The 13,153-nt window shown below is 43.3% G+C and overlaps 2 protein-coding genes across 2 annotated transcripts in view; both read right to left on the bottom strand.

Moving 5' to 3' along the window:
* Positions 1-4,668, bottom strand: part of NAXE (NAD(P)HX epimerase) — a 14,105-nt gene extending 9,437 nt beyond the window's left edge. The window contains exon 1 of the mRNA XM_082242886.1: positions 4,504-4,668. Coding sequence (XP_082099012.1) covers positions 4,504-4,667 — 164 coding nt within the window. The 5' untranslated portion in view covers position 4,668. The remainder of the gene's footprint in view (positions 1-4,503) is intronic.
* Positions 4,669-10,717: 6,049 nt separating this feature from the next.
* The window catches only part of TTC24 (tetratricopeptide repeat domain 24), a 65,009-nt gene continuing 62,573 nt past the window's right edge, over positions 10,718-13,153 (bottom strand). Inside the window, exons 11-12 of the mRNA XM_082275252.1 lie at positions 11,874-11,922; positions 10,718-11,092 (exon numbers count right to left, since the gene is read on the bottom strand). Of these exons, the coding sequence (XP_082131378.1) occupies positions 10,990-11,092; positions 11,874-11,922 (152 nt within the window). The 3' untranslated portion in view covers positions 10,718-10,989. The remainder of the gene's footprint in view (positions 11,093-11,873; positions 11,923-13,153) is intronic.

Here is a 13,153-nt window from a genome sequence, read left to right on the forward strand (position 1 = left end):
ACTCTTTATGGGGGGGGATTAGGGGGGAGAGGGGGGGGAATGTGACAGTAATAGGCAGTGACAGGTACTCTTTATGGGGGGGATTAGGGGGGAGAGGGGGGGGGGAAATGTGACAGTAATAGGCAGTGACAGGTACTCTTTATGGAGGGATTGGGGGGGGGGGATGTGACAGTAATAGGCAGTGACAGGTACTCTTTATGGAGGGATTGGGGGGGGGGGGGAATGTGACAGTAATAGGCATTGACAGGTACTCTTTATGGAGGGATTGGGGGGGGAGGGGGGGAAATGTGACAGTAATAGGCAGTGACAGGTACTCTTTATGGGGGGGATTAGGGGGGGGATGTGACAGTAATAGGCAGTGACAGGTACTCTTTATGGGGGGGATTAGGGGGGAGAGGGGGGGGAATATGACAGTAATAGGCAGTGACAGGTACTCTTTATGGGGGGGGATTAGGGGGGAGAGGGGGGGGGGGAATATGACAGTAATAGGCAGTGACCGGTACTCTTTATGGGGGGATTGGGGGGGGAGGGGGGGGAAATGTGACAGTAATAGGCAGTGACAGGTACTCTTTATGGAGGGATTGGGGGGGGAGGGGGGGGAAATGTGACAGTAATAGGCAGTGACCGGTACTCTTTATGGGGGGGATTAGGGGGGAGAGGGGGGGGGGAATATGACAGTAATAGGCAGTGACCGGTACTCTTTATGGGGGGGATTAGGGGGGAGAGGGGGGGGGGAATATGACAGTAATAGGCAGTGACCGGTACTCATTATGGGGGGATTGGGGAGGGGAGGGGGGGAATGTGACAGCAATAGGCAGTGACAGGTACTCTTTATGGGGGGGATTAGGGGGGATGGGGGGGGGGGGATGTGACAGTAATAGGCAGTGACAGGTACTCTTTATGGAGGGATTGGGGGGGGGGGGGAATGTGACAGTAATAGGCAGTGACAGGTACTCTTTATGGGGGGGATTAGGGGGGGGATGTGACAGTAATAGGCAGTGACAGGTACTCTTTATGGGGAGGATTAGGGGGGAGAGGGGGGGGGGAATGTGACAGTAATAGGCACTCTTTATGGAGGGATTGGGGAGGGGAGGGGGGGAATGTGACAGCAATAGGCAGTGACAGGTACTCTTTATGGAGGGATTGGGGGGGGGGGGGGGAATGTGACAGCAATAGGCAGTGACAGGTACTCTTTATGGAGGGATTGGGGGGGGGGGGGAATGTGACAGCAATAGGCAGCGACAGGTACTCTTTATGGGGGGGATTAGGGGGGATTGGAGGGGGGGGGATGTGACAGTAATAGGCAGTGACAGGTACTCTTTATGGAGGGATTGGGGGGGGGGGGGGATGTGACAGTAATAGGCAGTGACAGGTACTCTTTATGGAGGGATTGGGGGGGGAGGGGGGGGGAAATGTGACAGTAATAGGCAGTGACAGGTACTCTTTATGGGGGGGATTAGGGGGGAGAGGGGGGGGGGAATGTGACAGTAATAGGCACTCTTTATGGGGGGGATTAGGGGGGAGAGGGGGGGGGGGGGAATGTGACAGCAATAGGCAGTGACAGGTACTCTTTATGGAGGGATTGGGGGGGGGGGGGGGAATGTGACAGCAATAGGCAGTGACAGGTACTCTTTATGGAGGGATTGGGGGGGGGGGGGAATGTGACAGCAATAGGCAGCGACAGGTACTCTTTATGGGGGGGATTAGGGGGGATTGGAGGGGGGGGGGGATGTGACAGTAATAGGCAGTGACAGGTACTCTTTATGGAGGGATTGGGGGGGGGGGGGGATGTGACAGTAATAGGCAGTGACAGGTACTCTTTATGGAGGGATTGGGGGGGGAGGGGGGGGGAAATGTGACAGTAATAGGCAGTGACAGGTACTCTTTATGGGGGGGATTAGGGGGGAGAGGGGGGGGGGGAATGTGACAGTAATAGGCACTCTTTATGGGGGGGATTAGGGGGGAGAGGGGGGGGGGGAATGTGACAGCAATAGGCAGTGACAGGTACTCTTTATGGAGGGATTGGGGGTCTAAAAGACCCCAAACCCCTCCACTGCACTTCCATGTATTCAAAACCCTGAAAACTGCATTTTTGAATACATTCACTTTTCAAATTTGGCGCCTTTAGCAACCGAGTAACATGGATTTGACGTCATGGACGCCGCCTCCGTGTTACGTCATCGGAGACCTGATCAAAGCCGCATCTCGCTTTGATTAGGACTCCATCCAGCCATCGGACGCAAGGGCTGGGTGCTCGGGTCTCCCGGTGGGATGGGAGGCACCAGGGGTGTCCCCTCCCGCTCGCTGGGGTAACGATCGAGTAGCTCCCAAACCGCATCGGTCATTACCGCTAGAAAGCCGACCGCCGGCTCTAAAATAATGGTACCAGGATGATGCCTCTAGCTGCACCCATCACCCCGCTACAGCCACTTATTGCAGCCGACGTAGAGCTACGGCGATTTGCGGTAAATGGTTAAGAGCCTCATTAATCCCATACTAGGGGCGGGGTCACAGAGGGAAGAAACTGATTGGTCATTACGGGCGAAGTGCGGGCGAAGTGCAGGACTTCCTACTGACATTTCTACTCCTATCTGTACTCTATTTCCTACCGACAGTCCTACTCCTGTAGGGGGCGGCATAACCCAATGGTCAAGGAGATATGCAGCGTTGTCCGTTAACCACTTGCCGACCGCTCACACTGAGCTGGTACTGCGGCAAAGTGGCTCGTTATTGTCCATCGGTAGGTCTACGTCGCTGGACTCCTCCCCTTGTGGGTGGCGCTCGCGCCGCCGAAGGCTCGCTCCCGCTGTATTCAGTCACAGCGGGAGTTGGGCCAGGGGAGGAGCGGCGGCGATCGCCGCCGCTCTTCCCCGATCGTCGGGGAATCGAGTGTGGAGATCCGCCCGCTTGTGTAAACACAAGCGGGCGGATCTCCTAAGTGACAGGCAGGGTCAGATTGCAGGGCTCAGCATAGCTGAACATGCGATCTGTCCCTGTGTCACTCAGTCACCTCCCCCCACACACGTTAGTAAGCACCAGGCATACATTAACCCCTCCCTCTCCAATAAAATTAACCCCTTCCCTGCCAGTGTCATTTTTACAGTAACAGTGCATATATATAGCACTGATTACTGCAGTAATGTCACTGGTCCCCCCAAAAGTGTCAAAAAATGTCAGTTAGGGGTCTGATCTGTCAGCCGCAATGTCGCAGTCCCGCAAAAAAAAAAAAAAAAAAAAAAAATCGCAGATCGCCGCCATTACTCGTTAAAAAAAAAACAATAAAAATGACAGAAATCTTTCCCTTAGTTAGTAAACGCAATAACTTTTGCGCAAACCAATCAAAATACGCTTATTGTATTTTTTTTTTAACCAAACATATGTAGCAGAAAACAAATTTGCCTAAAATGTTAAAAAATTTTGATTTTACATTTTTTGGGGGGGGGGGGGGGTTTCATATAAAAAAAATGTGAAAAATATTGCTATTTTTTCAAAATTGTCGCTCTTTTTTTGTTTATAGCGCAAAAATTAAAAATCGCACAGGTGATCAAATACCACCAAAAGAAAGCTCTGTTTGTGGGGAAAGAAGGGACATCAATTTAATTTGGTTACAGCGTCGCAATTGTCCGTTAAAATAACGCAGTGCCGAATCGCAAAATATGGCCTGGTCAGGAATGGGGTAAAATCTTCCGGTCTTAAAGCGGTTAAAAATACGCTCATTGAGAATTTTTTTGTCAAAGACATGTAGCTAAATACATTTTGGCCTAAATATATGACAAAAATTTACTATATTGGATATTTTTTAACTGTCAAAGTAGAAAAATATTGTTATTTTTTTCAAAATTGTCGCTTTTTTGTATTAATATCGCAAAAAAAGAAAAGAGCACAGGTGATCAAATACCACCAAAAGAAAGCTCTGTTTGTGGGAAAAAAAGGACGTCAATATCGTTTGGGTACGGCGTTGCATGACCGCGCAATTGTCAGTTAAAGTCGCGCAGCGCCGAATCGCAAAAAGTGACCTGGACGTAAAGCAGGAAAATCCTCCGGTGGTAAAGTGGTTAATTATTGAATTTTTTTTTTTCCCCAAAAAAAAACAAAAAACGCATTTTAAAAATTGCTGCGCATTTACCGTGCGACGGTGAAAGTAAATTTCTAGTAAAAAAAAAAAAAAAAAAAAAAGATTTTTTACATGTAGTAGAGGTGTCAGAATTGGCCTGGGGGGGGGGGGGTAAAAATATAAAGTGCCAGAAAAAGCCTGGTATTAAAGTGGTTAATTCCCCCATAATGCAGACCCCCCCCTAATTTATGCTCCATACTGCATTCAAATATTACAGACCCCTCACCACTATTATTCCCCCATAATGCACTGCAACTCCCCCCAAATAAATAGCCCCCCTCCCAATTTCCATCTCTTCCCACAATGCACCGCACAGACCCCCTCACCTGAGCCCCAACCCATTACCCAGAATGCACTGCAGGCTGACCCTCTCCTCTCCCCTCCCTCACCTGAGGAACTTGGGCCCCCCCACCTCCATCGCTCCCCCGGCTCGGTACTTTCTGCACTGCGCGCTCCCGTCTACAGCCGTGCGCAGGCACGTCTGGGCTCTCGCTGCCAGCCGAGCACCGCCCACCAGCAGGCCCAGACCGAGCAGCGCGCGGACCCCGTGCATCAGTCTTTTCCCTCTTCTAACCACGCCCCTCGACTCTGAACGGCACTTCCGTGATTGCGCACTGCGGGCTTGACCAACTACGCCAGGCTGAGGAGGGAACGTCCTCGCGCATGCGCAAAATAAGGCGGGATAAAAAAAAAAAAAAATCTGATCGTCATGGGCAACTGTTGTCAAATTTTAGTTATGTTGATAGAAATATGATTAAAAAAAAAAATACATTTAATATAGAAATAATAAAATATGTATTATTGCTGCAAAATACAGGAAGTGACTGAACTCATAATAACATTATAATATTCTAGTCAATACATAATTGTGACTTTTCCTATTGCACCGCATAGTTTGCAGCACCAAGACCCGCCGCCATTTTTTTTATTGCTGTTAAAGGGTCCTCCAAATTTTTTTCAACTCCGTTTAGGTCTAGATTGTAAGCTCTGAGGAGCGAGGCCCTCTAATTGTGATCGAATTGTATTGTCTTCCCTCATGTTGTAAAGCGCTGCCGCTATATAAATCCTGTGTAATAATAATAATCTCTGTTAATAAGATTCTGATTTCAAATTATAATAACAAACATAAAACGTCAAAATAATAATATTATACAGTTTTGGAAGTGAGGGCGATTCTCTTCAGCAAAAACTGAGGTACTAATCCTTCCCCATTTTATGTTTTATCTGAGGTTGGCTTTTACATTTCTGCCATTTTTAATCCTGTTTGTAACCCCACTGAGGAGATTTTCACTAACTTCCTGTCTTTGTGACACCCAAACAAGCGGGTGCAGTTGTCACCGAACGCAGAAGGACCAGACAGTAATATAAACTTGACAAGGACCAAATAATATATCTCTTCTATGTTCACAAATCACAGAGAGTGGTTTGCATTATTATTATGAGTGTATGGAAAGCGAAAAAGTTTTCAGAGACTGCAGACATAAAACAGGAGATGGTCGGAAGCCCCGTACACACGTACCGATCGTCGGCTGAACGATCGGCCGTCTTTTGTCCAGGGCTGTCGTGTCTGTTGAAAACTGCAAAAGACTGCACACGAATTTTGTCGGCCAACAACAGCCGACTGCAGAAGTGATGTCATGTGATGGTTCACTTTCCGTGTGTTTTTTCTTTTCTGAGCATGCCCAGTCTTGCAAATCTGCTGTCTGTCGGCCGAATTCTGTACTGACTGGCGAACAATCGGCCGTTCTGGTGTTGGCCTACAAAACTTTTAATGCTTGCACGACAGATTCTGTTCGGCCGAAAATGCGCTGTCGGAAGCTTCATACTAACAAGCCTACAATCGGCCGATCGGTCGGCGGCCGAATATTTGCGGCCGACAATCGGTACGAGTGTACGGGGCCAGAGACTGCAGACCTACTACAGGAGATGGTCAGAGACAGCAGACATACTACAGGAGATGGCCAGAGACTGCAGACATACTACAGAGATGGTCAGAGACTGAACAGGAGATGGTCAGAGACCGCAGACATACTACAGGAGATGGTCAGAGACCGCAGACATACTACAGGAGATGGTCAGAGACCGCAGACATACTACAGGAGATTGTTAGAGACTGTAGACATAATATGGGAGATTGCTAGAGACTGCAGACATTCTACAGGAGATGGTCAGAAACTACAGACACAAAATGGGAGTCGGAGATTGTTAAAGGCTGCAGACATACTACAGGAGATGGTCAGAGACTGCAGACATACTACAGGAGATGGTCAGAGACTGCAGACATATTACAGGAGATGGTCAGAGACTGCAAGCTGTTGCATGAAGGAGGCAGAAAAATTAAACACGATTGGTCCAATTGTAACGAATCTTCCCCACTGTATAGGTGACAGGTGCACTTTAATCCTCCAGAGACAAAACTTCGAACCCCCCCCTCGTGTTGGATTCCATCTGGCGATTTTCCTCCCGTCTATAAATATGGAGAACATTGCAGCATCCCCCTGATTGGAATAAAAACCCGCAATCAACAATAATAGCGCATAGCAAGGCCACTCCAGAGGAAATTGCCTCTCCACTAAGTATCCGTCTTTCATTTCGGGGCCCATATTAGTAGCGGGGATGCTCTGCACTTGTTTTACAAATCATTATGTTCTGCAGCTCGGAAAATCGCACTCATTTTCTAACTAGGCCAATTAGCCAGGACCGCCGTCCCTCGTCCGGGAGAACAAAATGGCCAAGAGCCTTTCCGCATGATAGCCTGGGACTTGAGAGGGACGGGGACCGCAGCTGGCATCCATATAATTATGTGTATACATTGTTCTGATAAGGGGGGGGGGGGGCAGAGAGTAACAGAGGTTTATGGATTACATTTCTGGTGCTCCCTCCTTATGATCCTTATGATCCCCCTCCCCACTGTTGACCTCAGCTCTTTTCTTTACAATCGCTGACCTGCTGCACTCTGTACACTATGCTGTACATTGCATTGTCTTGACTGCTACTTTGTTTGTGTTATGAAATATGTTATATATAGTACACCTGAGCCCTACACTCTATATGCTATGTTGTATATTACATAAAACTTACCCCTACACTCTACACACTTTATTGTATATTATATAGAACTGACCTTCTGCACTCTATACACTATGCTGTATATTACATAGATCTGACCCCCTGCACTCTATACACTATGCTGTACATTACATAGACCTGACCCCTGCACTCAATACACTATGCTGTACATTACATAGACCTGCCCCCTGCACTCTATATACTATGCTGTATATTACATAGACCTGACCCCTGCACTCTAAAAGCTATGTTGTGTATTACATAGACCTGGCCCCTGCACTCTATATGCTATGCTGTACATTACATAGACCTGACCCCTGCACTCTATACACTATGCTGTACAATACATACACCTGACCCCTGCACTCTATATGCTATGATGTATATTACATAGACCTGACCCCTGCACTCTATATGCTATGCTGTACATCACATAGACCTGACCCCTGCACTCTATACACTATGTTGTGTATTACATAGACCTGACCCCTGTACTCTTTACACTATGTTGTGTATTACATAGACCTGACCCCTGCACTCTATACACTATGTTGTGTATTACATAGACCTGACCCCTGCACTCTATACACTATGCTGTATATTACATAGACCTGACCCCTGCACTCTATTCACTATGTTGTGTATTACATATACCTGACCCCTGCACTCTATATGCTATGCTGTGTATTACATAGACCTGACCCCTGAACTCTATATGCTATGTTGTGTATTACATAGGCCTGACCCTAATACTCTATATACTATGCTGTATATTACATAGACCTGACCCCTGCACTCTGTACACAATGCTTTATATTACATAGACCTGACCCCTGCACTCTATACACTATGCTGTATATTACATAGACCTGACCCCTGCACTCTATATACTATGCTGTGTATTACATAGACCTGACCCCTGCACTCTATACACTATGCTGTATATTACATAGACCTGACCCCTGCACTCTATACACTATGCTGTATATTACATAACCTGACCCCTGCACTCTATATACTATGCTGTGTATTACATAGACCTGACCCCTGCACTCTATACACTATGTTGTGTATTACATATACCTGACCCCTGCACTCTATATGTTATGTTGTGTATTACAAGGATCTGACTGCTGCACTTTATATACTATGCTGTGTTTTACATTGCATATAGAGTGCAGGGGTCAGGTCTATGTAATACACAACATAGTATATAAATTGCAGGGGTCAGGTCTAGGTAATACACAACATAGTATATAGAGTGCAGGGGTCAGGTCTATGTAATATACAACATAGCATATAGAGTGCAGGGGTCAGGTCTATGTAATACCCAACATGGTATATATATTGCAGGGGTCAGGTCTAGGTAATACACAACATAGCATATAGAGTGCAGGGGTCAGGTCTATGTTGTATATTACAAGGATCTGACTCCATACACTATACACTATGTTGTATATTTATAGAACTGCCCCCTCCAGATGTCATCGTTAATCATTTACAGGCAGGAGGTAGCATTTCCCCACTCTCTTCTCCCCCCAGTGATCACTCAGACTGTACACTGTAATTTTGAAGCGAGTCACAAGCTGAGAGGCTGCAGCAGGGGCTGATCTGTGTCAGACATTTGTGACCACCATGTAGGCAATGGGATTTATATGATCGATTGAGTTATTGGGTGGAGCAGGCCCTTTATTAAGATTCTTTGTTTAAAAAAAAACAGTGCTATACAAATTGACTTGAAATCTCATAAATATTTGTAGCCTTTATTTTTACTTTTTTTCCCCTTAAAAACCATATATACAAATAACATATTTACAATGTCTTAGATACTTGCATTAGACTTGGAATTGCCAAAACTTTAGCCTAGTGGCCGTACAAAGGTGCAACTCCACTTAAATTAAACTCCCATAATGCCTTGCAGACTAACAGGAATTTTGGATCAGGGTCTGTACTGGATGTAGAAATGAGAAGGGAGATAAAGAATAAAAAGAATGGTGTGAAACCTGCCAGTGCTCTGCGGGGGTGGGTGTCAGCAGAGATGAGTCATGTGTCAGGGGGTGGAGCTGGGATACATACCTGTATAGCCAATCATTTCCCCCTTAAAAAAAACTGCATTTCGCTCTCCATTCATATGGCTTGGGGTACAATGACCTAAGCCAGCGCATATTTAAGGTATATGTGGTGCGCAAGGTACTACAGGTTTTTTTTTTTTTTTTTTTTAGAAAGCAGCCACAGCATATACAGATAAGCCTGTCCCCTGCCAGCATGCCTTCTCTCTGTATGGAAGCAGCAGTCTCTCTGCAGAGGTGCGACACTTCCCCTTGCTGAGTCAGAGTTAAAGTTCTCCAATCATCAGGAAGCATGAGCTTTGCTGATTGCAAAGGTCTGACTCAAACAGGGGAGTGTGTTTGGGACCTCAGCAGAGAGACCACTGCTTCCCGCAGAGAGGATGTGAGGTCAAGCATCATAGTGGCAGTCAACATGACACCCGACTCTCAAGCAGAGGAGTCAGGTTACAAGCATATAATAATATTAATATATAATAATAATATATATATATATTTATATATTTTGTATATATATATATATATATATATATATCTATATATATATATATATATATATATAGAGAGAGATATACACTGTATATATATATACACACACACACACATATATATTTTTTTATTTTATATATATATATATATATATATATATATATACATGCACACTGTATATACATACACACACATATATATATAAATATATATATATATATATATATATATATATATATATATATATATATATATACATATATATATACACATATAAAACGAAAAAATAAATAAATAAATATATATATATATATATATATATATATATATATATATACATATACACTGTATATACATACACACACATATATATATATACATATATATATTTATTTTTTATTTTATATGTATATTTATATATTTTTTTCCTTTTCATATATATATATATATATATGTGATAAATAAATATATATTTTATATATATATGTGTGTGTGTGTGTGTGTGTGTATACAGTGTGTGTATATATATATATATATATATATTTTTATTTTTTTTCTATTTATATGTGTATATATATATATATATATATATATATATATATATGTTTATATATATATATATATGTTTATATATATATATATATATATATATATATATTTTTATACATTTATAAAATAAATATATATATATTTATTTATATATATATATATATATATATATAGACACATATATATGTACATACATATATAGACACACATATATATACATACATATATAGACACACACATATATATATATATATATATATATATATATATATATATATATATATACATACATATATAGACACACATATATGTACATACATATATAGACACACATATATATACATACACAGTATTATTATATAGTATTATATAATTATAATAATGATAATGTAAATATCCATCTGTATTAGTAATATATGTATTAGGAATATTCAGTTTCTGGCACCGGCTCTATAACCGAACTGTGATTGGATGAGCTGCTACTATGTCCTCCTATCAGAATCATGTCTGCAATGTCACACCGCAATAAATGAAATAATTGCATAAGAAAAGAGTGTGAGGTGTCCCAGGTGAAGGGTCATCAGATGAGCAAGACTGGTTAGTCCCCGAGGCCGTTCTCCATTCCTCCGTATAGAACTGCAGCCGATGCTTTTGGTGGCATGGTGGCGCTATTGTTCATTGTGTCGTATGGTGTCCATAACATCACATAATGTGACACATCCGGGATTGAAATCTTGATATTCTGGAGGGTTCCTGACCATCCACCCTGGGTATGTGAAGGCAGCCAGGGGGCTCACTCACCCTCCTGAAAAAAATAATATTTTATATGTCATTAATTAATATCTCAGTGGAACTCCAGTCAAATTTTTTTTTTTTTAGCATTTAGTTAGTGTAGGAAAGAGTTAGAACCTCTACCAGGTTGTTATTCTACCAAGGGCGCCACACTAGTGGACAAAGAACCCAAAATGGAATTAGTTAGCTATCAGCAGACTATACAAACCAACATGTTTCAGGGGTTGAGACCCCCTTAATCAGTGCTTAAGTATTATGTAACCTCAAATATGGTCAGACTGAAGTGCTGGTGGCAGCACTGGCAGGATCTTATTATGAAAGCACAACCATTGTTTTAATTGTTCAACTATGTAAGGATCCCACACTAATGGTCAAGGAATCCAAAACTGTATTTGTTAGATATCAGCAGGCTATGTAAGCCAACGTGTTTCGGGGGTGAGACCCCCTTAATCCAGGCTTAAGTATTAAATTATCTCAAATATGGTCAGACTGAAGTGTTGGTGGCAGCACTGGCAGGATCTTATTATGAAAGCACAACCATTGTTTTATTGTTCAATTATGTAAGGATGCCACACTAATGGTCAAAGAATTCAAAATTGTGTTTGTTAGATATGTGTCCCCACTTGGAAGATTTCTCTTAACTCACTGTTCTAGAGACACAACAGGAAGTTACCCTAAAAAGAGAGGATTTCCTCACTATGCCTGTTATGAAAAAGGTTTAACCTGAATGGGCAAAAGAGACTGATTCCCTTTAATTAGCATGTATTACTGAAGTGTGATAGGTGTTCTCTTACCTATTCATTTCTAAAGTCTTCAGCTTGAGAGTTTCGTAATCATGTACACCTGAAACAAAGGGGGAACACTTTAAAAAATTGCCACATATACTTTGGTGGTCAGTGGTAAGAATGTCCCTTACATTGGTGGTCAATGGGAAGAATGTTCCTTACATTGGTGGTCAATGGGAAGAATGTTCCTTACATTGGTGGTCAATGGGAAGAATGTTCCTTACATTGGTGGTCAATGGGAAGAATGTCCCTTACATTGGTGGTCAATGGGAAGAATGTTCCTTACATTGGTGGTCAGTGGGAAGAATGTTCCTTACATTGGTGGTCAATGGGAAGAATGCTCCTTACATTGGTGGTCAATGGGAAGAATGTTCCTTACATTGGTGGTCAATGGGAAGAATGTTCCTTGCATTGGTGGTCAATGGGAAGAATGTCCCTTACATTGGTGGTCAATGGGAAGAATGTTCCTTACATTGGTGGTCAGTGGGAAGATTGCTCCTTACATTGGTGGTCAACGAGAGGAATGCTCCTTACATTGGTGGTCAGTGGGATAAGTGTTCCTTACACTGGTGGTCAGTGAAAAGAATGTCCCTTACATTAGTGGTCAGTGGGAAGAATGCTCCTTACATTGGTGGTCAGTGAGAAGAATATTCCTTATATTGGTGATCAGTGGGAAGAATGTTCCTTACATTGGTGGTCAGTGGGGAAATTGCTCCTTACATTGGTGGTCAACGAGAAGAATGCTCCTTACATTGGTGGTCAGTGGGATAAGTGTTCCTTACACTGGTGGTCAGTGAAAAGAATGTCCCTTACATTAGTGGTTAGTGGGAAGAATGCACCTTATATTGGTGGTCAGTGGGAAGAATGTCCCTTACATTGGTGGTCAGTTGGAAGAATGCTCCTTACATTGGTGGCCAGTGAGAGGAATGCTCCTTACGTTGGTGGCCACTGGGAAGAATGCTCTTTACATTGGTGGTCAGTGAAGAGAATGTCCCTTACATTGGTGGTCAATGGGAAGAATTTTCCTTACATTGGTGGTCAGTGGGAAGAATGTTCCTTTCATTGGTGATCAGTGGGAAGAATGCTCCTTACCTTGGTGGTCAGTGAAGAGAATGTCCCTTACATTGGCGGTCAATGGGAAGAATTTTCCTTACATTGGTGGTCAATGAGAAGAATGCTCCTTACATTGGTGATCAATGGGAAGAATGTCCCTTACATTGGTGGTCAGTGGGAAGAATGTCCCTTACATTGGTGGTCAGTGGGAAGAATGTCCCTTACATTGGTGGCCA

Source organism: Pelophylax lessonae (assembly GCF_965119305.1).
Source record: "Pelophylax lessonae genome assembly, chromosome: 13".
Lineage (NCBI taxonomy): Eukaryota > Metazoa > Chordata > Amphibia > Anura > Ranidae > Pelophylax > Pelophylax lessonae.